Source organism: Rousettus aegyptiacus, unplaced genomic scaffold, assembly GCF_014176215.1.
Source record: "Rousettus aegyptiacus isolate mRouAeg1 unplaced genomic scaffold, mRouAeg1.p scaffold_m13_p_12, whole genome shotgun sequence".
In the NCBI taxonomy this organism is placed as follows: domain Eukaryota; kingdom Metazoa; phylum Chordata; class Mammalia; order Chiroptera; family Pteropodidae; genus Rousettus; species Rousettus aegyptiacus.
Genome location: NW_023416287.1, coordinates 23,590,741 through 23,615,550, shown reverse-complemented (window position 1 = coordinate 23,615,550; position 24,810 = coordinate 23,590,741). Strand labels below are relative to the sequence as shown.

The following is a 24,810-nucleotide window of genomic DNA, read 5'->3' as shown; positions in this document are numbered from 1 at the left end:
GTTTGAATTCTTGAATTGATATTACGAAAGCCAATCTCTTGTGACTTTAATTAGTGTGAATTTTTCCCACTGAGTCCAGTAGCCCCCCTGAAAAAAGTGATCAAGCAGAGAATAGACCCAACCTTAGATATATAGTAACCAAACTGGGAACCATATGCCTTGTAAGGCCTCATCTGACCTGAACCACCCAGCTATCATTCCTGATCTTGAAGCGGAGGAAATCACAAACTTGCATACTCTTTAATGTATCCGTCTATAAAATCAAAATAATAGTGTTTTGCATCATGAAGATTAGTAATGGTCTTATGAAATGTTTTTATATAGGAAGGAGCTTCCAGGGCTAATGATTTGGCAAGTCTTGATTCTTAAAAACCAATTGAGAGGAGAACTGTTTACTGTTCTGGAATGTCATGACCTTTTCAGAATTTTTGAAAATATATAATCAGCAGAATCAGACTCACCCTCCAGAATATTGAAATAATGTATTTCATTTGCTCCATTGTCTCAGCTGTTCCATTGTCTGCCTGAAATCATTATAAAGTTAAAGTCTTCCCATATCTTTCTTAAAAGAACAAACTGATCCCAGTAAACAAAGGAGAGATTTTGAGGCCATGCTTAGGACTGTAATATCTAGAAACTTAATTTAATTTTCAACGGTGTAAAACTACCAGGCAGCCGGCACACTTTGCTGGATTCATAACTATTCGAGGTTTGATGAATTAGTCACAAATATTTTAGATGCTGTTTTGTGACTATAGAATTCTCCTTCTGCAAAAGTAAGATCCAAAAAAACCGATAGGCTTTTGATTTATACAGATTAGCCATCTGGAAGTTGTTGTTGAAAAATGTAGCTAAACTCATGCCCGTTTCCCAAAATTCCCTCTCTGAGTCACTTCAGAAAGGAGTCTACTTGTGGCCTAGTCCCAAAGATTTGGATCTGAATCAGAATGGCCCAAGGAGATGTGGCCCAGGCTCAAATTATCCCTGACTCAGGAAAATTCAGACACTAACCTCAATGCCAGCTTCATATCAAAGAACCAAAGACCTTAATAATGATGATGAGCATGCCTATTTGCCAGGCACATCGCCCATAGACAGATGTTGTAACTGTTCTCATTTTACATGTGAGGAAATTGAGACTTGCCTACAGTCCTGGTGGGGGAGTGGGTAAGCTTAAATATACAGTTAATGCCTCTGTTAATGGTATATCTCCCATGGAGCCTTCTGATTTACCCTCAATTCCTAGCTAATGAAATTTCTAAGCGATAGTGACATTGTTTTCTCTCATTTTCAAGGCTATTTTTATTTGTTACTTTGTTCTTATTTTACCATTCTAGAAGTGCTTGTGGTTTACTAAAACTTCCTTGTTTCAGTTTTAATACATACAGTTTATGACTTCTAATCTTTCCTCTTCAGGGATTCTAAGCTCCTGTAGGAATTCTGAAAAACCAGTACCTTTTCTGATAATTGAGAATCTACCGGTAGTCTTGGAATTAATGTGCTCAACCCAGTACCCTCAAGAATGAGAAGTAACCTATCAAGGTTTATAAAGGACCCTCTTGGAACTTCTCCCTGAATATCTTGAGCAGGGTCTAGACTGTATACCTTCTCAAGGGTTCAGGGTTTGAATTAATCACCCACATCTCAGCAGCTTTTTGTAACAGTTTAAAAAAGGGGGTCTATATGTAGAGGAAATTCAGTGCTTTCTAATAACCTTTTGTATACTTGAATTTAATTATTAAGTTACCCAGTCTGTAGACTGAACAAACTCAAGTACTTTAATTTAAAAGTAAATTAATCTTTCATGACTGCTCCATTAAACACAGCTGTATTGATTTCTATCTGGTATGCTGTGCTTTTCCAGGGGAACTGATTGTTGATTTATTTAATATGGAAAGGTGTCTTAAATACAACTAACCTATGTAGATTATCACAGCTGACTCTTACCTTCATTTAAAGAGTGGCTGTTTTTTCTGTCTTCGGGGCCACTCTGCCTCTTTATTTCAGGATGTTTTCTTGGTTATTGCATTGATCCAGCAATTCTCAGCTTTTCCCAGTAGCAAAGGGCAGCTTTTCCATATTCAAAGCTGTTTCCAGAAGTGCCATGACATTTTCAGAATAAAATAAACTTTTATTAATTTTAATTTAAAAGACAGAGTTCTATGTCACAGATTGGAGAAGAACAAAGAGACATACCTAAATATGATGTGGGATCTTGGATTGGATCCTAGAAAAGAAAAAGAACATTAATGGAAAAACTGGTAAAATTTGAATAAAGTCTACAGTTTAGTTAATAATGTTGTACCAATGTTGATTTCCTGTTATTGTACTATGACTGTATAAGATTTTAATGTTAATGGAAGCCAGGTGAAAGTTATTTGGGAACTCATGCAACTTTTGTAAATCTAAAATTATTTCAAAGTTAAGACTTTAATTACAAATGTACTGTTCCAAGTTGTTTGGGAATTATGGTATTGGCCTTTCTCAAGGCTCTCTGGGGCAAATAATGATAATTTTACCTCCTCCTTTACAACCAAGTTGGTTTTCTTGAAGGGACAGAAAGATATAACAATTTCTTGAATAATATATCTATTACTCCATTAAAAAATTTTCATACTGAATATTTTTTCGTTTCAGGATTCATCTTTATAGTAATCCCAGTAAATAAGTAGATTAATATTACACCAACAGTAAGTACTGTTTACTCCAGCAACTGAAAGCACTTACTATATTTTTAAGAATTATATTTATTTTGTGCTCTTCAGTGTCTATTATTCCCACCTGTACAAGAACCAGGAGGTGATGAGCCTTAATGTAGAATAAGATCTAGCTCTAAAGAAAGAGGCTCTCTGGGCCCATTTATCAAACGAGAGATGCTAAAAATTAAACATCGTGGTATGTTTAATTAGAGTATGGTTTTGAGTGACATAGGCATTGCTGTCCTACCACATTTTTACTTCCTTTGTTGTGAGAAAGAAAACATGAATTTCCAGGGTGGGAGGGGATCAGTTTTTTTCTAAAATTAAGTAGATATTGTATTACAGCTAGGGTTTATTTCATGTTAAGAATGAGAACTGCTTGTTGCTTCTTATTTCTTTTCACTGCCTTTGTATAATTAGGACGTGAAGTTCAACCTAAGAGTATTTGCCTCCCTTACAACTCTCTTTCATCTCATCCTCCTTCGATCTCAGCATTACTCTGCGCTCACTCTTCTACTGCCTGCAATCTTAAGAGTTCCATTCTTAGTTAATCATAAGACTGTATATTAAATACAAATCAATTGTTAAATGCTAACAAGCAGATTATTTGTGAAATTATACTGCATGTGTGGTGTCTGGGATGGATGGGGTCAGAGGGTAATATGAGACATCAAATTTGAATCCCTCACCACCATCAGGGTCTCTTAAAGATCTAATGGAATAATTTAAATCAAAAATAGAGACTGAATCATTACACAGAAATAGAGAAAAAGTCTTCATGGAGCCAACACAGAATAATTACTGGAAATATGACAGAGTAAAAATAGACCTGCCAAAAAACAAACACCTGAAATAAAAAATGTTTAAGAAAACAAACTTCAGTTATGATTAACAAAGATAGCACCTCAGACATGATTTTAGAACTTTGGCACACCAACAGAGAGAAAAGCTATGCACAAATCCAGAGGAAACAATGGGAATGAAAGAAACGGAAAAAACAAACAAACTACAGAAAGAGTGGAATTATCAATAATAGGGCTGAAAAGAATAAAAGATACAGAGACTATTAAAAGGAACTAGTTAGAAGTTTTTTTAAAAAAATCAAAACCATAGAGCACTGTGATACAAAGTGTAAAGTTCAACATCCCTTAAGGAAAAAACGGCATCAAAATAATGGAGTGGTCAGTAAAATGGCTGAATGGAAAGATCCAGATTAAAATACAGATGGAATAGGCAAATGAGTTATAACAAATCCTGTAAGCCTAGTTTTTTGCTCCTGTAGCTTCCCTCTAAATAAGACTTAATCTAAATTAGAGGGGATGCAAATAGAAAGCCTCAGTAAAAGAAAAATTGAAGAAGTTATTGTAGAGAAAAATAAACCTTTGCCTACAGATTGAGTTCGTGGAGTACTTATTTTCCAGATTTGGTTCTTAAAGTATACCCACATACCTACTTATCAGTTTCTTAAAACTGGAAAGAAGGAAGACTGTCTTCGAGAGAATAAAAGATAAGAATGACCTTAGACTTTACAACTCAGATAATAGAGAGAAGATACATGTAGGGAAATATTTACAGAATACCAGCCAATTATCTTTCCTAGCTGTCTGCCTTTCGAAGATAAAATATTATGAACCTTGATATCTTAGAATAATTTCTAATAGGCAAATCCCAGAGAAGATTTATAAAAGACTAGGAATGTAGGAAACTTCTGAAATATAAGTGGTAGAGACTGGAACACTTAGAAAAAAGTGAGGGAGTGGAATCATCCAGGAGTGGCAGCTTGGGTATTGAGACACAAAACTTCTCAGGGCAGGATTCACACCCAAGATGTTGCATTCTGGGGTCTGGGCTCTACTCATTCAGAAATGCAACCTTACCTTTTACTGAGGGATAACCAGGACCTAGAAAAATCTTGCTAAAACCAAAGCTTATGTGAGACTGCCAATTTATAGATTTGTCATGGGAAATAAAATTTTCAGATGAACTTGAACACTGACTAAGAATGAGTAAAATTTTGCTCTCTTTCCCTTATAGAGAGAACAATTAAAATCAGTGTATAACTTTGGTGAATTTAGAGTTAAAATTAAGGAATATAAGTGATTTTAAGAAGTGTTTTTCTGCTGAACTTGAAGCATTCTTCCCTGGTTTAAGGATGCTTTCTGGGAGACCTATGTGTTTGACATCACTGGTGTACTCTGGATATGGCAGGAAATGCATGTATAATTCTATACATATAACCTGTGCTTCTATACAGACAGACATGTACTAACACTTCTTCCTTTAAATCCTTTAATACCATTGTCTTTATCAGCTTTTATGTACAGATACAGACAAATATTGTTCAGATACATTACTGATTTTTTACTTTAAATTCAAGAGATATAAAAAGATATATATCTGTCTACCCTAGATTCCTTGTTATCTCACCAAAAGCAGCTCACGTTATCAGTTTCTTGGATATCCTTCCAGGGATAGTTTATGCATATTCTAGAAAATCTCTTTATTCTTTAATAGTGACATCTATTGAATCCAGCTAGTAATAGATGTGTTTGCAGTTTTATTGTGGCATTATGCAGAGCAGGCAGCTACGAGCTGAGCTGCAGAGGCTTCACATCTACCTCTGACTTTTAACACAGACAGAAAACCTACCATCTAACCCTCTCAGGCTCAGGTTATTGTAGTCAGGCCAGGTACTGGCCAGTCCAATGAGGCCACACTGTGGCTCATCAGCTTAACCTCAGTCACATGTCTGAAAGAATTATCTCTCCTGCAGTTGGTTCATATACTCAAGTTTAAAAAATCAGGTATGTATCCTGGTTTTCTCATATTTGTGATTTGTTCCTGAGATCACCTTTGGTTATGCTAGAAAATAAAAAGATTGCATCTTCTAAAGCTCAGTGGTTCCCTGTCCCTTTTGGGCAGGGTCTTGATAGACAACTTGCCAGTCTGCCGTTTTGTTGTTGGAAATATGAGCTAGAGATCAGCCAGTCCGAAACCAAAGTTATATTTGGTGATATGTATTTTTTGTAATTATTTTAGGTAATATATAGTTAAAAGCCCATGTAGAAAATCACCGTGTTCAGTTGCCTTGGTGTATATGTTGCAGCTAATTTTTCTTGGAGTGCCCACTGCTCAGAGCTGAGTGTTCTATGGGCACGTTAGTAAGATTGATTTGTGTGCAGGCATTTGATTGTACCTGCCCTAAAATTTTCTTTTCAAGGTTATGCTCCAAAATAAATATAGATACTCCTCAACTTACTGTGGGGTTATATCCCAATAAACCCAGCAAAAGTTGAATATTATAAAACAAAAATGCATCTAATCCACCTAACCTACTGAAACAAACATCATAGCTTAACCTACCTAGCCTACCTGAGATGTTCTCAGAACACTTTTTTTTAGCTTATAGCTGGGCAATTATCTTCAGTTTCATCTCAAGAGTAATTGTTGTCCTCTCCTCTTCTCACCAGAAGCAGGAGATACAGATGGGCATTTTGTAAACATGGTGAGATGTGAAAACAAAACATTATTTAAAAAACGCTGGCAACGTAATGGCATATGGGTTGTTTATGGAGCTGCGGCTCGCTGCCGCTGACCAGTATCATAAGAGAGCATCACACCACATATCACTAGCCTTGAAAAAATTCAAAATTCAAAGTAGGGCTTCTACTGAATGCATATCACTTTTGCACCATTGTAAGGTCGAACCATTGTAAGTTGAGGACCGTCTATATACAAAAATAGTGTAGCTTTTCTGTATGCCAGGAATAACGAGCTTAGAAGATAAAATGGGAAAAAAGATCCCATTCATAATAGGAACAAAAATATATATAATAACTGGGAATAAACTAAAGAAAAGTGTAAGACTTCTATGAATAAAGCCTTACAAATCTGAGAGGCATAAAATAAGACTAGTATAAATGAAAAGACATCATATATAAAAAGACCTTTTTCCCTAAAGAAAGCTATAAATTTAATATGCATTCAGTCATCTTTCCAACTGAATTTTTAAAAAATTGTTCTTCTGAAAAGGATTATTTAAGATGAGTCTTGAAAATATTATAAAGAAAGAGTAATGATGAAAATATTGCCCTATTGTGTATGAATGGTTGGTATGCTAAAGTTATATTAAAAAAAAAAAAACTTTGAGTGCTGATATAGGTCATTGTAGACAGAAAAAAAAAGAACACACTACCAAACCCAGAAACAGACCCAGATGTGTGTAAAAAGTGACCCAGGAAAAGGTAGAATTTTAAAACAGTGAAAAAAGAATTTTATAAATGCTATTGAAACAAATGACTAATCATTTAGAAAACAATTTTAGATCTTTTTTCGTGTCATTGAGTCAAGATAAATATTTAAATTTAAGATGCAAAACCATTTAAGTATTAAAAGAATATAAGTAAGTATTTCTGTAATCTGGTGTGGGGAAATCAAAGATAGAAACCTTAAAGCAAGGGCTCAAACTCAGTGCCAACAGGGCAACAGGGCCAGGCAAAAAATTAAATCATTCAAGTATACTAGGTAGAAAAAAAAAGATCAGTTATCTTTGAGAAAAATAGCAGCATAAACACAACAAGAAGTGACCACCAACATTTTTAGAGTTAGAGAGTGATAGGGGGTGGTGGAAATTGTGACAAATGAGAGCATGCCAACCTAGGCTCAGGAGTGCGCTCATACTAGTCTGTAAGAATGTCCCACCACTTCCCGATTGTGCAACAGCCTGTCAGCTTGGAGGCCCCAAATCCACTCAGCTCCAAGCAATTGTTGCCATGCAAGGATGAAGCCTCAGTTATCAGCTCTTCTGATCTTTTGCCATGTAAAGCTGGAAATTACAAATTTCATGTTAAATCTCCCAAATTTGAACTGTTATCTCAGTTTTTAAAACTTTGTGTAGGTGAAACAAAACATTTATAAGGCCAGATTCAGTCTATAGGCCTCAGAGTTTGTGAGCTTCGCTGCATAGTTTTGGTTTTGGTTTCAGGATTATGTTTACCTCTTTAAATGAGTTGAGACACTTTCCACCTCCCACCTCCCACCTCCCACCCGCCACCCCCCAACCCCATACTCTGGATCTGCAATCCTCTGGATAGCAGAAGTATCTGTAGTGTAGAAGGAGTTCCAACTCCATTGCCATCAGGGTCTGGGGCCTTTTTGTGAATAGAGTTTTATTTTTTCAGAATTTCTTCTTGAGCCAGTTTTGATTATTTATATTTCTATAAAATCATACATTTAATCTAGGTTTAAATTAATTCTCTTAAAGATTTTTATTTTAATCTCAGCATATCAATAGTTTTTATCTCTCTTTTTTTAATGTTTTGTTGGTTTTCAGTTTCCCTCCTGATTTTTTCTTTAATTTATCCATTTTTGTTTGACCTTCATAAATTCCTTCTTCTGGTTTATTTGGTTTGTTCTTTTTCTAGCTTCTGTAGTACAATCTTTTGTTCATTTATTTTCATGATTATTTTTAGATTGATAATACAAGTATTGAATATTATGAATTTTTCTCTCAGTGTAAAATTTTCTGCCCCAATGTAATTAATTTCTGTATAGTCTGTGGTTTGCTTTGACTACCTCTCAGACCCAAGTCATTTCAAAGATTATTTTTCAAATTTCCAAGTAGTTAGGTTTTTTTGAGGGGAAGGTTGTTTATCAGAGTGGAAGAGAAGGACTTAAATCTGCATAACAACTTTACACTGTTTACTTTGCTTTGCAAGGCAACCTCCCATAAAGGACAGCCTTCACTCCCAACATCTTTGTTTCTGAAGGTAGTGTTTAAGGTGGTGGCTTCAGCCATTTTGACAAATTACTCAGTGTTCCTGGATCCCTCTCATGTATACAGGAGGTATACATGTTATTACACTTTTATTTTTCTAATATTAATCTGTCTTTTATTACAGAAGGATCATAGCCAAGAATCCAGAAGGGTAGAGAAAAAAATTATTTTTCCACCCCTACAGGCTTTATTCCATATAGTCTAGGTGTGTAGTAGGCTTTTCCATCCAGGTTTGTGTAAGACCTTGGATGTTCACACAAGGATGAAATCACCTAACTAGGCATGATGAGTATCTTAGACTGTATCCCAGTGGTTAAGCAGTGACTGTATTGTGAGAAGATACATATTGTAAGCCCTTGACTAATCACAAAGAAAATAACTAAAATATAGTTTAAGAAGCAACAGGCTCTCCTGGACATTTATCCCATAGGAATGAAAACTTATGTTCACATAAAAACCTATAAATGTTCATAGGAGGTCTTTTTTGTAATAGCCTAAAACTGGAAATAAGCCATATTTCCTTCAGCAGATTAATGGTTAAACAAACTGTGGTACACACATAACCATGGAATGCTACTTACCAATAAAATGGAACAAACTGTTGATACAAGCAACAACCTGGATTAATCTCCAGAGAATTATGCTGAGCGAAAAAAAGCTAACTCCAAAAAGTAACAAACTTTATGATTCCATTTATATGATTTTTGAAATGACAGCATTTTAGACTTGGAGAACAGATTGGTCATTGCTGGAGGTTAGTTACTGAGGGAAAAAGGCAGAAGTGTGCGTGATTATAAAAGGGTAACACTAGGGATCCTGTGTTATTTTAACTGTTCAGTATCTTGCCTGTGGTGGTAGGTACACTCAGGCACACACATAAACAAAAGAGTGCAAATAAAAGTGGGGAAGTCTGAGTAAGATTGGTTATATCAGTGTCTATCTCATGTTTGCGATATGGAATAATTATAAATATAATCAATATATAGTTGTGACTTTATATAGTAAAATGTTACCATTATGGGAAACTTGGCAAAGTATACAAGGGATTTCTGTTTTCTTACAACTGCCTATATGCATCTACAATTATCTCAATAAAATATCAAGAAAAAATGTTTTAAAATTCAAAAAAGGAATTAAAATGATACACTAGAAAATATCCACTAAATACCAAAAAAAAAAGTCAGTAAAAGGACATAGCAAAAATAATATTCAAGAGATTGCTCCAATTAAAAAGCAGTCATTGGCTGACTAGATTAAAAAAAAAAAAAGGTCTATCTACATACTGTCTATAAGAGACATACTTTAGATTCAAAATTTTCTTGCAAAGAAAATGCATAAAAGCTAGAGCAGCTATGCCAGTATCAGACATAATAGACTTCAAAACAAAAAAAATATTACTAGAGACAAAGATATTTTATAGGAAAATAGTCAACTCATCAAGAAGATATAACAGTTACAAAAATATACCAACCTAACAGCTGAGCCCCAAAATACATGAAGCAAAACCTGATGAAATTAAAAGGGAAAGTAGATAATTCAATAATAATAGTTGAAAATTTCAGTACCTCACTCTCAATAATGGGTAAATTACACCAAAAATTACCAAAGATACATAAGAGTTAAACAACACTATTAACCAAATTGACCTAACTGGCATTTTATCATACACTACCTAATGACAGCAGAATGCATATTCTTTTTAAGCACACATGGAACATTTACCAAGATAGACTATATGCTAGGCCAGGAGTTGGTAAAAAGTTTCTTAAAGGGCCATATAGGCTTGTCGCCTATATGGTTTCTGTCACAGCTATTCAACTCTGCCGTTTTAACTTAAAAGCAGCCATAGACAAATATTAACAAGTAGATATGACTGTGTTCCACTAAACAAGTAGGCTGTACGTAATTTGCCAACCCCTGTGCTAGGTCATAAAACAAGTCTCAATTAAACTTAAACGAAGATGATGGAATTAAATGAGAAATCACCAAAAGGAAATTTGGAAAACCCACAAATATTTGGAAATTTAAACATTACACTTCTGAGTAGCCCATAGGTTAAGTAAGAAAACAAAAGGAAAATTAGAAAACATTTTGAGCTGGATGAAAATGAAAATAAAACAAACAAAATAATGGGATGACTACTCAAAGCACTGCAGATTCAGTGCAATCCTTATGAAAATTCCAATCATCTTTTTTTTTTTGGAGAAATGGAAAAGCCAGTCCTCAAATTCTTACAGGATTACAAGGGGCCCCAAATCGCCAAAACAGTTTTGAAAAAAAAGTATATTTGAGAGTCCAGAAATAAACCCCAAATATCTGTGACCAATTGATTTTTGACATGAGTAGGGAAGACCATTCAATGGGGGAAAGAGTAGTCTAAAAAATGGTGCTGGGCAACTAGGTATTCACATGCAAAAGAACAAAGTTGGACCTCTCATATTTTATACAAAAAATAATTGAAAATGAACCAGTGATCTAAATACAAGAGCTAAAACTCTTAGAAGAAAACAGAGATAAGTCTGTATAACCTTGGATTTGGCAATGGATTCTTAGCTATGACTCCAAAAACATGAGCCATAAAAGAAAAAAAAAGAAAGCAAAAAAAGATAAATTAGTCTTCACTAACTTTTTATACATTAAAGAACATTGTCAAGAAAGTGAAAGGATGAACTACAAAATGAGAGAAAATATTTGTAAATCATATATTTAATAAGAGTTTAGTATCCAGAATACATAAAGAACTCTTACAACTTAATAAAAAGACAGCCCAGTTTAAAAATGGGCAAAGTACTTAAATAGCCATTTCTCCAAAGATATAAAAAATGAAATAAACACACAAAAGGATGCTCCACATCATTGGTCATTACGGAACACAAATCAAAACCACAATGAAATATCATTTCACACCCATAAGTATGGGCATTTTAAAAATAAGCACAGAAATAAGTGTTATTAAGGTTATGAAGAAATTTGAGTCCTTGTACATTGCTGGTAGGAATATAAAATGGTGTATAACCACTAGGGAAAAATTTGGTGATTCCTCAAAAAGTTAAACAATTATCATATGACTTAGCAATTCACTCCTAGGAATATACCTAAAAGAATCGAAAACAGGTACGTAAACAAATCCTTGTACAAAGATGTTCATAGTAGCATTATTCACAATAGCCAAAAGGTGGAAAGAACCCAACTGTCCATCAAGGGATGAATGGATAAACAAATTGTGGGATATACATATAATGGAATATTATTCAGCCATGAAAAGCAAGGAAGTACTGGCACATACTACAACATTGATATGAACCTCAGAACATTATGATAAGTCAAAAAAGCCAGATACTAAAAAACATATATTATATGATTCCATGTATATGAAATACCAGAATAGGTAAATCCATAGATTGTTTGATGTTTTCCCAGTCTGGGTAAAGAGAAGACATGAGGAGTAACTGCTTCATGGTACAGGGTTTTATTTAGAGTGATTAATTGCTTTTAGAGGTGGTGGTTACACAATATGTGAAAGCACTAAATGCCAATTTAAAATGGTTAATTTTATGTTATGTGAATTTAACCTGTTTTTTGAGGATATACAGGGTATATATCCTCTTAAGAAATTGTGATAAACCTAAATTTTAAAAGTTATATTCAGGGGTATCACTTTTGGAATAATGGTTTGCTACCTGATTTTAGAAATGTTTATTAAATTACTGTTCAAAAAATTAAATCATTGATAATTACCAAAAATTAATGGGACATAGTTAAAGCAGAGGTTAGAAAGAAAGTTATAGCTATGAATGTCTATTAGAAAAGAGTGAAGAATTTAAATCAATAATCTAAGCTTCCACTGTAAGAAGCTAGACAAAGAACAACTAAATCCAAAGCAAGTAGAAGACAGGATGTAATAAAAATTATTAAACCACAGGTCCTCTGTGGAGCCAAATCTCATATACTCTACCCCTTTTCTATCTTGGTGAGAAATCTCACTGCCAATAAAATATTCACTGTCCTGTCTGTTTCTTTTCTTTTCTTTTTTCTTTTCTTTTTTCTTTTCTTTTCATTTCTTTCTTTCTTTTTTTTTTTAACTGATTAGAGGTTTGAAATATAGACTGATACTAGAGATTTCAGGAACTAATAATTGCATACGGGGGGAAAAGGTTTTCATGCAAATAAAGTCAGAAATGTTAAGCAAGATCCAACAAAGCACTGTATGTTCTATTTCTCCTCTTTACTCCCACAAGAAACAATTACTAAATAACTTTTACATTTGTATACTTAAAAGGCAAAAAATGCTTATTTACTAGAATGATGAATAGTTGCTCTCTTTTTAAAGATTCTTATTTCAAAAGCTTATTAATATGCATACTGGACAGATATTATGATGAAAATATTATAAAACTAATGTATCTCTAGAGTAGGATTAACATCTTGGAATAATAAATACACTACTTAGACTATGGGGCCAATATATTAATCATAGCTAAGCAATTTCACTTACCAAAAGGGGGAAAAATCCTAAAATGTATTCTACATTAGCATATCTTCTGCCAACCCCTACTCCTCTGGTAATAGTTTGTAAGGCCCTGCCAAGAATGGACAACTCACAAGCTAGTTTCAGCAGCCAGCCCCCAAGAGCACCAAGGCAGATATCTCTGCTGACAATACTTATAATACTCCACATGTCTTTGTCTCTTCAGAATTCCCCAAGAGTTCCTTGGTGGTGCCACCTAGTGCAAGGACCCCTTCAGGCAATGTTCTCACACCACTGACTCCCTCCCAGCTAGCCTATATTGATGGCTGCCTTTGGCTCCAATAGATATCCAGTTCCTGCATCTGGGAGCCAGGTTGGCAGGCCATTTGACACAAAGTTTGGCCATGTGTGCAGAGGAGTTCCCTGAGAATAGATCACTGGGTTTGGTGGAATCCTCTCCAGAGACTTGATCTTTCTTAGAGTTTCTTTTATATTATTTACTACTTTTATTTAATGTCATCATTCCCACCTGCCCCTACCAAAATGCACACACAAACACACACACATTAAAGTCTTAGATGAGATAAGAAAATTGAGGTACAGTTGGGCCAAGTACTGACATCTAGTTAGTGACATCCTAGGAACAACATTCTGAGTTGCTGACTGCAAACATGCTCCTTCTCCCATCACATCACTTTCTATTTGCCTATTTATTAACCCTTTCAGCGTGAATGTTTATTTTTAATCTTTCCAAAACTGAGAGATATTTTACAAAGTCCAGTTTGTCTGGTGAGGGATATTTCTAAGGGATTGAAAAGAGTTCCTGGACCCAATTCCAATGTGGGGGTGGGGGATTTTGCTCCCACACCAACAATTCTCAGACACTTGCAGGGTGTCCAAGAATTGAACTAAATTCTGGTGCTATCTTGCCAGAAATAGTATCAGATTCCACAGGTTAATGGTTCAGTCCTACAAGACTGTACACACACACGCACACACACATGCGCGCCCATTCTCTTACCTGTGCTTTTGAGCAACCAGCTGTAGATTAGATGCTCCCTCCAGTGACCCCTTCCAACTCAATATAGTAATCACAAGTTCAGATTGTTACCTGTACTTCTGACCAACTGCTATAACTAAGGATCTCACAGTCCCTTCCTTGGCTTCAATTAATTGGTTAACATGGCTCACAACTCAGAAACATTTTATTTACTGTATCACACTGGTTTATAAAAAGATGTAACTCAAGAACAGTCAGATGGAAGAGATGCATAGGGCAAGGTATATAGAAGGGGCACAGAGCTTCAATTCCCTCTCCAGGCATGCCACTCTCTCAGCACCTGCATTTGTTTCCCAACCCAGAACTCTTCAAAAAAGGACCAACAAGTCACCCTCCTGGGTTTTTATGGAGCCTTCATTACATAGTCATGATTGACTAATTCATTGGCCATTGGCAATTGAAATCAGTCTCTAGCCCCTCTCTGCTCCCTGGAGGTCAAGGGGTGGGTCTGAAGTTCCAACCCTCTAATCATGTAGTTGGCTCCCTTGGCAACCAGCCCCCATCCTTAGGTAGTTTCCAAAACTCACTTCTAACATAACAAAAACACCTTTTTCACTCACAACACTCTGGAAATTCCAAGGAGCTGTAAGCCAGAAATTGTGGATGAAAACCAAATATACATACATACATATTATACAATTTACATCTTAATGTTTCCCACATCTTTGTATTCTCCTTGACATTAAAATTTATGGACTATTCCAGAAATAGACAATTCATACGTTTTAAAATATGTGCTATTCTGAGCAGCATAATGAAATATCTGACCATCCAGATCGGAACGTGAATCATCCCTTTGTCCAGCATGTCCATGCTGCATATATAGTACAATAAGATACTTCAAGGTTACATTCACATTTTTATTATAGTATATTGTTATAATTGTTCTACTTTAGTTATTAATTGCTCACTGTGCCTAATTTATAAACTAAATTTTATCATAGGTATGTATGTACGTACAGAAAAAAATAGGGTATATAGGGTTCAGTACTCTCCATGGTTTTGGGAATCCATTGGGGGTCTTGGAATATATCCCCCAAGGGTAAGGAGGGACTACTGTACATGTACAAAGATGATAGTGGCTTGGTTGCTAGTCTTTATAACTTAATTTTTTTTCCATTTTTCTTTTTTCCCCCACAGTTCATCCATGAGCTCGGATTTCCCACATTACAACTTCAGAATGCCTAATATTGGATTCCAGAATCTGCCTCTCAACATATATATTGTGGTTTTTGGCACTGCTATATTTGTCTTCATCCTTAGTTTACTCTTCTGTTGCTACTTGATTAGGTAATCAATTTTCATTCTATGTTACTACAGAATATGTTAAACAATAATAAATCAGCTTTCTGCCCTTAGGTTAAAATTTTTTTGTAAGTATTGCAGGAGGGGGGTAGAAAATTTCCTCTTCCCTTCTAGATTCTTTCAGCTGCTCTAATAATCAAGTTGACATAAAACAGATTAACAAGAGAAATAACCAAATTTAATTACATATGTACATATGGGAACCCCACTTACACAAGAGAGTTAGAGACCCCACATACATAAGGAGTTCAGGGACAGAAAGTTAAAATGAGATATACTTGGCATTCTGAGCTAAGGTCCTTGGGGGAGGAAGGTCATTTAAAGGATGATAAGAGAAGCAGATGTTCAGTAATTACATGTTTGCCCTGCCCTGTGGGTCGTAAAAAGTTATTTATGGTAATAATTGTTACAGGCAAAGCCCCCAATTTAGATTTTTTTAAGAGAGAGATAAAAGTTTCTCTTGGGCCCACAGGGTCTCCTTAGACTTCAGCTCAAAATAATCCACATATCAAAGTAGCACATCTTCAGAATGATATAATTAAACAAATATTTTAAAATTAAAATGGCTTAACACTTTAACCTTCTGTGAGTTACTATTAGTAAAATACCTTTATATAGTCTTCAATACTATCTGCTGATGAGGTGTTTTACTCTAGGAGAGAATTGTTCTCATTTATTTTTCCAACACATTAGCATTTAAACCAAATACATTTATGTCATTGTCTGTCCCAAAATTTAATTTACTTCATGGATATTTCAAGATTGCTTTTCAAGAGAGTGTTGCATCATTGTTAGCTACAGTCATTAGGGATCAGAAAGCAATGTCCCAAACAAGATCCAAACTTTTAAACAGGTTCTCGTGATCTCTCAAGATTTTAAGCTCCCATTTGTTATTGAACTGGTCAGGTGTTCGGGTGATTGATTATCTGTATACAACACCAAGTATTTCACAAGCTTTACAGCACATGTACAGACAAATTATGAAGAGTAACACATCATTTGAAAAAGTAATGGGTTTGTCCAGTAAAGGATTCATAGTTGAACGACTCATAATTGTTTAAGCAAGCATTTTCAAAGCCAAAACTCAGGCTATAAAAGTTTTTATACTGTATTGTTCAAAGAGCTTATGGAATAAAATAATAGAAAATTGAATTTTATTATACAGCTATACATCTAACAGTTTTTAGTGTTTGTATAGTATGATTATAGTTAACATAAATACCATTTTCAGATATCTTTCAGCAATAATTCATTGTTGCCCCCAGTATTTTAGAGCACTTACTGATGGTCAAATTCAAATGAATTTAGTATGTAGTTTCTGATTTTCTGACAAGTGAATTCACATTCTTCATAGAAAGTAAATTTTTTCTGAAGTTCTCACAAAATGTAATCACTCTTTATATCTCATAGATATGCTGGCTGCTTATGATTTTTAGGTCTTGCTCAGAGAAATACTTAGCTAATATAATTGTAGCATTGAGGAAACACTTTTTAAAAATTTGTTTATTTCTAGAAATGCTCTTTTTAAAATAGTTCTTTAATAATAGTTTGATAAATGTTACATAAATATTCAGCTTTTTTTAAATTAAAGAATTAGCCATATAGCACAGACAAGATATGGGGATAGCATTAAAAGTTTCCTTTTTTTCAGACCTACTAAATTTTTTTATTATTTCTCCACAAATACTGACTTAACTCAGAAATTTGTGAATTTAATATTTGAAACCAAATTATTTTTAAAAAGAAAAACTAATACAAAAATATAACCAAATACTTTTAAAAGATTCATTAAGGAAGGATTATAAGACCTAAAATATTCTGAAATGTATGGTTTTTATTATTATGTTAAAGAATTAAGCCTTTAAATTTTTTGTTTTTAGAAAAATCCTAATATACCAATTGTGATTCTGGGTAAGTTTTTTGAGAAATAAGTTATGAAACACTGTTTTACCTCATTGTATTTCTTTTAATGATCAAGCAAAGAAGTAAAGAGATAAAAAAAGATAGTTGTTTTCATGCATTATCATTGTACTTCATTTTATCCTTTTTTATTCTTTTTTATTATTCAGCTAACAAAGCAAATAAGTGGGGATCTGCTACACTAAAATCAAATTATCATTTTAAATCAGAGAAGCCTGTCATGTTCAAACATTTCTAAGCTTTATTTACAAGTCATTGGTAACCATTTTGAAAATTTAACCTTAAAGTAAGAAGCATTTCCTTTCTGTTCATCCTAGTTTGTTACTTTTAACCCTTCAAATGTTAAGTTTGGATTTAACAAGTCATTATAGTTGGTCAGGGGATTCATGGATTCAACTCCTCTAAAATTACCCTGGCCTATTTTTTAACATAAGTTCTCCAGCACCTTCCTACGGGACTCTTCTGTTCTCATGCACAGCCAGACTCATCAGAACCATAGGAGGAATACGGCTTAGATCTAATAAACAAGGCACCCACTACCAACCATGATCTTACACAATATTGTAGTATAGAGCCTGCTGCCTGTGATAGGGCTATGAATAGATCACTACTGAAGCACAAAGGACATCTTACCTTGCTAGGAATGATCCTATTTTACAGTGAATGATATAATTTATGTTTGTTATTTATCTCTCTCCCCTAGATAGACATTCGTTTTGTTTGCTGTATAACTTACCCAAAACAGAACAATGCCTGGTACAATATTGGCACTCAATATGTGATTTTTAGGTAAATGAAAGCATGGTGTCCCTAGTAGGAAGTCATTAGATATGCACACAACTGAAAAATCAAGAGTAGCAACACAAGAAAGATATTTAGAGATATGAAAGTAAATATCAGTAGTGAGCTAAAGGGGAAAAAATGGTTATCTCTCAGAAAGAAGGCAGAGGACTGCCAGTTTTTTTTTTTTTACTAACCCTGTAAAATTATATATGACTTTGATATATATGTACAATTTTGATTGAGACTAAAAATAGAGGGAAAATATCGACTTACCTAATAGATATTATAAAGTCTTGAACCAAGATAATGACAATAAAGCTAGAGAGAGTATGTTATGGATGGTTGTGAGAAATATTTGGGAGGTGAAAATGAACAGAATTCGGTGACTGGGCATTAAAGACAAGAAAAGGATGAGCTTAGACTCTTTCCTGAACTTCTGGCGTAAGCCGTCCCTTCACAGAGATCGAAAATGGATGGGCAAGTTGGGGTGGGAGAATGATAGATTCCATTTCAGACCTGGAACTAAGTTACCTGGGTAATAGTCAAGATGTTTAGTACACAGTTGGATATATGTCTAAAGCTTATGAGAAGACTGGTCTGAAAGTAGAAGGTCATGTAATATAGATGGAAGCCGAAGCCAGGAGTGGCCCCTACAGAGAATGTAGTATAGTGAAATAAAATGAATCCAGGAGAGAATCCTAGGGAAACATTAATATTTAAAAGGGGCCCATTAAAGAGACTAAGAAGGGATAGCAGAAGATAGTAAATCTTGAGAGAGGTACCCCACAATTAGGGTGTCAGTGGATTGAGACAGTTGTGTCAGCTGTTCCCAAGAAGGTCCAGTAAGAGAATTGAAAAGTTCCGTAAAGTTAACTCTTGAACAACAGGATTAAACTGTGTGGGTCCACTATGTGCAGATTTTTAAAAATCAATACTGTAAATGTATTTTCCTTATGATTTTTTTAAATAACATTTTTTTCTCTATATTGTAAGAATATAGTATATAATGCATATAACAAAAGATATGTTAAATTGACTATGTTATTGGTAAGGCTTCTGGTCAACAGTAGGCTATTAGTAAAGGTTTGAGGGAGTCAAAATTTGTATGTGGATTTCCAGTTGCACAAAGGGTCAGCCCTCCTAATCCATGCATTGTTCATGAGTCAGTTGTTCATTTGACAATTTGCACCCATAATCTGAGAAATGTTTCAGTAGCATGGGTTACAGGGATGATGAAAGGTGCGCTGTAATGGGTCAAAGCCTGAACAGCAGATGAAAATGAATATAAGTAATATAACCAACCTCCTCTTTAAAGAATCTTGGCTGAGAAAAGATTGGGGTGGGGGGAAGTTTGCTGTAGAATCAAGAAAGTACTTTGGTGTTTGATGTTTTTTAGGATACAGATTTATAAAATAAATATTACATTTATAAATACTCAGGAGAATGAGCTAGTTGTGGAAGATTTGTGAGAGAATGAATCATGGAGGTGAGAAGAAACACATCTAAAAGTTAAAGTAGTATTAGTCAAAGCAGGAGCATACCTTCTTAAGACGGAGATGAAGGGAACTAGAGAACAGTATATATGTAGGTAAGTAGGGCTGAGAGAGAGAGAGCTATATATATTACAGCCTCTTTCTTTGTAAAGTAGTTGAATAGGGAAGGAGGTGATAGGATAAAGCTTGAAGAAAGTGGCAAAGGTTTGAAGTGACTACTGCATGGAAACAGATTAAAATACTGAGCACAAATGTGTAAAACTAGAGAGCAATGAGGAGGGTCTAGCTAAGGGTGGAGACTACAGGTTTGTAGTGGCCATAAGCTGGTTTTTGTCTTTTTTGTTTGTTTTGTTTTGTCATTTTCTCCAAACCGTTCAGCATTGTTAATCATGCCTTCTTAGATACTTTTTTTAGGAATGAATATTTATTAAACACTTACTATGTGTCAGACTCTGTGCTATGTACTGCAGTTAAACTAGGTAATTTTTTGATCTTTATTTTACAGAAGTTAAGTAATTTTCCTACAACCACACAGATAAAAGTTGTTTAGAACTGTCACTCAAACCCAATTGGATCTGACCTCAGACATGTGTTCTTAATTACTTAAAAAATAATAGTAAATTGAATTTATCAGGCCTCATTTCAAAATAACCATTTCTAAATTTCAGAATCATTTTTTTAATCCAATTTAAAGAAGTCAAATAAAAAGACAAATATACAAATCAAGCCTCATTTTAATGAACTCAAATGGAGTTCATTTTATTCCTTTACATGAAAGCACTGTACACTTCTCTTAGTACAACAAGCAGACAAAAAAAAAACTCAAGATATAGATGATTTGAACTACATGATTAATAAATTTGACCTAATTAATAGAAATTTAAAGTTTCAAAATTATATATTAGACAAGAAAGACTGAAAACCAATGATGTAAGTTTTCCTTTCATGAAGCTTTAAAAAAAAAGCTAATTAAATGCAAAAGAAAATCAAAAAGCTAGGCTTAGAAATAAATGAAATTGAAAACATTGTTGAAACAAAAAGTTGATTCTTTGGAAAGATTAACAGAATTGATGAATCTTTAGACATATTAATCAGGAAAAATAGAGTAAACAAATTAATATCAAAAATTACTACAAATACTACAAACATTAAAAGATCACAAAGGATATGAACAACTTTGTGCCACTAAATTTGAAATTTTAATCGAATTAGACATTTTCCTAGCAAAAATATGATTTATCAAAAGTGACACAAGAAATCACATTTATGAAAAATCCACAATTAACATCATACTCAACCATGAAAGACAGTTTTTCCTGTAAGAAATAAGGCAAAGATGCCAGTTTTTACCACCGCTATTCAATATTATGCTAGAAGTTCTAGGCAGAGCAGTTAGGCAAGAAACAAAATAGAAGGCATCTAATCGGAAAGAAAGAAGTAAAACTCTATATACGTAGATAAACTCATAGAATACACACCAAAAAAAATCTACTAGGACTAATAAATTAAGCAAACATTCAAGGTATAAAAATCACACAAAAATCAGTTGTGTTTCTATACACCGGCAAGAAACAATCTGAAAAGGAAATAAAGGAAACAATTCCATTTACAGTAGCATCCAAGAGAATAAAATCTCAGGAATAAATTTAACCAAGGAGGTAAAAGACTTGTACACTAAAACCACAAAACATTGCTGAAAGAAATTAAAGAAGATCTAAATGAAAAAACATCCTATGTTCATATATTGGAAACTTTAGTATTATTAAAATGATAGTATTCCTCAAAACAATCTACAGATTGAATACAATTCCTATCAAAATTCCAATAGCCTTTCATGCAGAAATGGAAAAACTGATCCTCAATTCATTTGGAACTATAAGGAGCCCCAAATAGCCCCCAAACAATATTGAAGAAAAAAAAAAAAAAAACAGGAAGACTCACGCTCCCTAATTTCAAAACTTACTACAGCAATCAAAACATCGTGGTGTAAGAATAGATATATAAACCAGTGAAATAGAATTGAGAGTCCAGAAATAAACACCTATGGCTAACTGACTTTAGCAAAGGTGCCAAGAAAGAAGCCTCTTTAACAAATGGCAGGACAACTGAATAAAACATGTGAAAGAATGAAGTTTAACCCCCACCTCACATCATATATAAAAACTCAAAAGTACATCAACCTAAATATAAGAGCTAAAACTATAAAATTCTTGGGGGAAAAAAATGGGTTAATCTTCATGACTTTGGATTGGCAATAGATTCTTAGATGTAACACTAAAAGCCCAAGCTACAAAAGAAAAAATTTTCTATTGGGCTTATAAAAATCAAAAACATTTGTGTATCAAAGAACATTATCAAGAAAATGAAAAGACAATCTACAGAATAGGAGAGAAATATTTGCAAATCATATATCTGATAAAGGTTTAATATCCAGAATATATCTTAAAAACTCTTACAACTCAACAATAAAAAGACAACTAAATTAAAAATAGGTGAAGGACTTAAATAGCAATTTCTCTAAAGAGATAAACAAATAGCTAACAAGCCCATGAAAAGATGCTCAACATTATTGGTCATTAAGGAAACACAGATTAAAACCACAATGAGATACCACTTTATACCTACTAAAATGCACACACTAATCAAAATACGGAAAATTACTAGTATTGGCAAGGACATGCGGAAATAGGAACACATACACTGCTGGTGGGAATGTAAAATGGTGCAGCCACTGTGGAAGAGTTCAGCTGTTCCTCAAAAAGTTCAACAGAATTACCATATGTTGCAGAAATTTTACTCCTAAGTGTATATCCAAGGCAAATGGAGAGAGAGGCCTACACAGAAACTTATACAGGAATGTTTATAGCAGCATTATTCATAATAGCCAAAAGGTGACTACAACCCAAATGTCCATCAATAGATGAATGGATAAACAAATTATGGCATATATTTAGCCATAAAAAGTCACAAAGTATTGATACATGCTCCAGTTAGGGTGAACTAAATGAAATGCCAGACACAAAAAGTCACATATTTATGATTTCTTTTATATAAAATATTCATAATAGGCAAATCCAGAGACAGGAAGCAGATTAGAGGTTTCTAAAAGGAAATGGGGTGAGGGGGGGGGAAGGGAGTGATTACTTAAGGAGACCAAGTGTTTTGGGGGGGATGATGAAAAAGTTTTGAAACTAGAGAGAGCTAGTGGTTGCACAACATCATGACTACACTAAATAACACTGAATTATACACTTTAAGCTGGTTAATTATATATTATGTGAATACAAATAAAGGAATATTTTCTTATTGAATTAAAATTGACTCAAGAAGAAAGAAAATATTATTACATAAAAAATTGAATGTGTTATTAAAGCATTCTCAGAAAGAGACTGCAAGCTAGGTAACTTTACCAGGGAATTCCTTCAAACATTTAAGAAAAAAAATACCACTCTTATTAAATGACTCTTCCATAGAATAGAAGAAATTCTTCTCAACTCATATAATGAGGCCAGCATAATTTTGATTCCAAAGACTCACAAGGACATTACAAGAAAGGAAATTATAGATTAATCTTTCTCATGAACAAAATATAGTAAATCAAATTCAGAGATATGCAAAAAAGTATATTATAACCAAGTGGGGTTTATTCTAGGAATGAAGGTATCAATACAGTATATCACATTAACAGTAAAAGGGAGGGGAGTGATAAAAAAAGCATTTAATAAAAACATACCTATTTATGATTTTTTTAAACCAACGATATAAGGGAACTTTGTTATTTGAATCAAAGTTGTCTATAAAAAAAATCTAGAGAAAACATAATAGTGACCTATTGATGGGGACATTCACTATTACCACTTTTATTTAACATTGTTTTAAAGGTCCTAGCCATTGCAGAAGAAAAAAAAAAGAATAAAAGAAATGAATAAATAAGTAAAATATATACCAATTATAAAAGGCATAGTTTAAACTCATTATTTGTAGACAGAATGAGTCTCTTAAAAAAATTCAAACAATTCTACAGATAAACTTTAAAATTAGTAAATGAACTTAGGAAGTCACTAGATAGAGGATCAATATGCAAAAATTGTGTTTTTCTATATCATAGCAACAAAGAATTAGAAAATGAAAAAATTGAAATACAATTTATAATAGATAAAAAATTACCAAATACTAGGAATAAATCTAAGAAAGAAGTGAGTGTTCTACCTAGAAATGTGTAGGGAGAAATTAAAGATCTAATAGAGGAATTTATCATGTTCCTAGGTTGGAAACTCAGTCTTACAAAGATGTCAGCTCTTCCCCAATTGATCTATAAATTCCATGCAATCTCAGTCAAAATCCCAACAGTTGTGTGTGTGTTTGTGTGTGTGTGTGTGTGGAAATTGGCAGGCTCATGAAATTTAAATGGAAGTGTAGAGGACCAAAAATAGCCAAGACAATAGTTAAGAACAAAGCTTGAAAACTTATACTAAAAGTCCCCAAGACTTGTTACAGAGCTCCAGTACTTGAACCAGAGTGCAAATTCACCTAGTACCCGGGTCTTGGTTTCTAAATACTATTCTCCAATAAAAGAAACCAACGTTCTTTGGAGGAAGTGATTAATTCCACAACTGGAGCATGGAAAATACAAGATGAGCCTGGAACATCTTTCAGTGCCAGTAAGCAAGGAAATGCATGGAAAAGGATGAAGGTGTGTAGAAAGGACACAGGAGGCAACCTGATGGGCTCCTATAGGCCAAACCTAAATCAATTTGAGCAACAAAATGAATAATGATCATATTGAATTCTAACCCATAGACTGAAACTAATTCTCCTTACAGAAGAATTCCAGTTAATGTAACAAGGAATTAGGAAACTACAAAACCACCACCGAGAAAACAGTATAGTAATTGTTGCAAGCAGGATGGGTGCTAAAACCAGTCGGCAAAAGTTTGAGATCATTTACAAAGAGGAAAATAGTAATTACCATGGAGAGACCCAGAGACCCAGTAGACTCTGCCATAACCAAGTGATCTTGGTTAATATGTCAAAATCTCGAAAGACAAGGAAAAACTAAGAAACTGTCACAGATTGGAGGAGGCTAAGGAGACATAACTGGATCCAAGATGAAATCTTGGATTAGATCATAGAATAGGAAAAGGACAGTAGTGGGGGAAAAAACAGGAAATTCAAATAAGGTCTGTTAATATACCAATATCAATATATGTTAATTTACTTGTTTTGATCATTGTACTATGGTTGTGTAAGATATAAACATTGGAAAAGCTGGGAGAAAGGTATATGTGAATTCTTTTTTGCAACTT

General features: G+C 33.9%; 1 protein-coding gene across 3 annotated transcripts in view; it reads left to right on the top strand.

Annotated features, from left to right (window-relative positions):
- The window catches only part of RNF24 (ring finger protein 24), a 55,681-nt gene that overhangs the window by 14,607 nt on the left and 16,264 nt on the right, over positions 1-24,810 (top strand). For all 3 annotated transcript variants that reach the window (XM_016137182.2, XM_036229637.1, XM_016137122.2), the window contains exon 2: positions 15,144-15,293. In XM_016137182.2, the coding sequence (XP_015992668.1) occupies positions 15,151-15,293 (143 nt within the window). In that variant the 5' untranslated portion in view covers positions 15,144-15,150. The remainder of the gene's footprint in view (positions 1-15,143; positions 15,294-24,810) is intronic.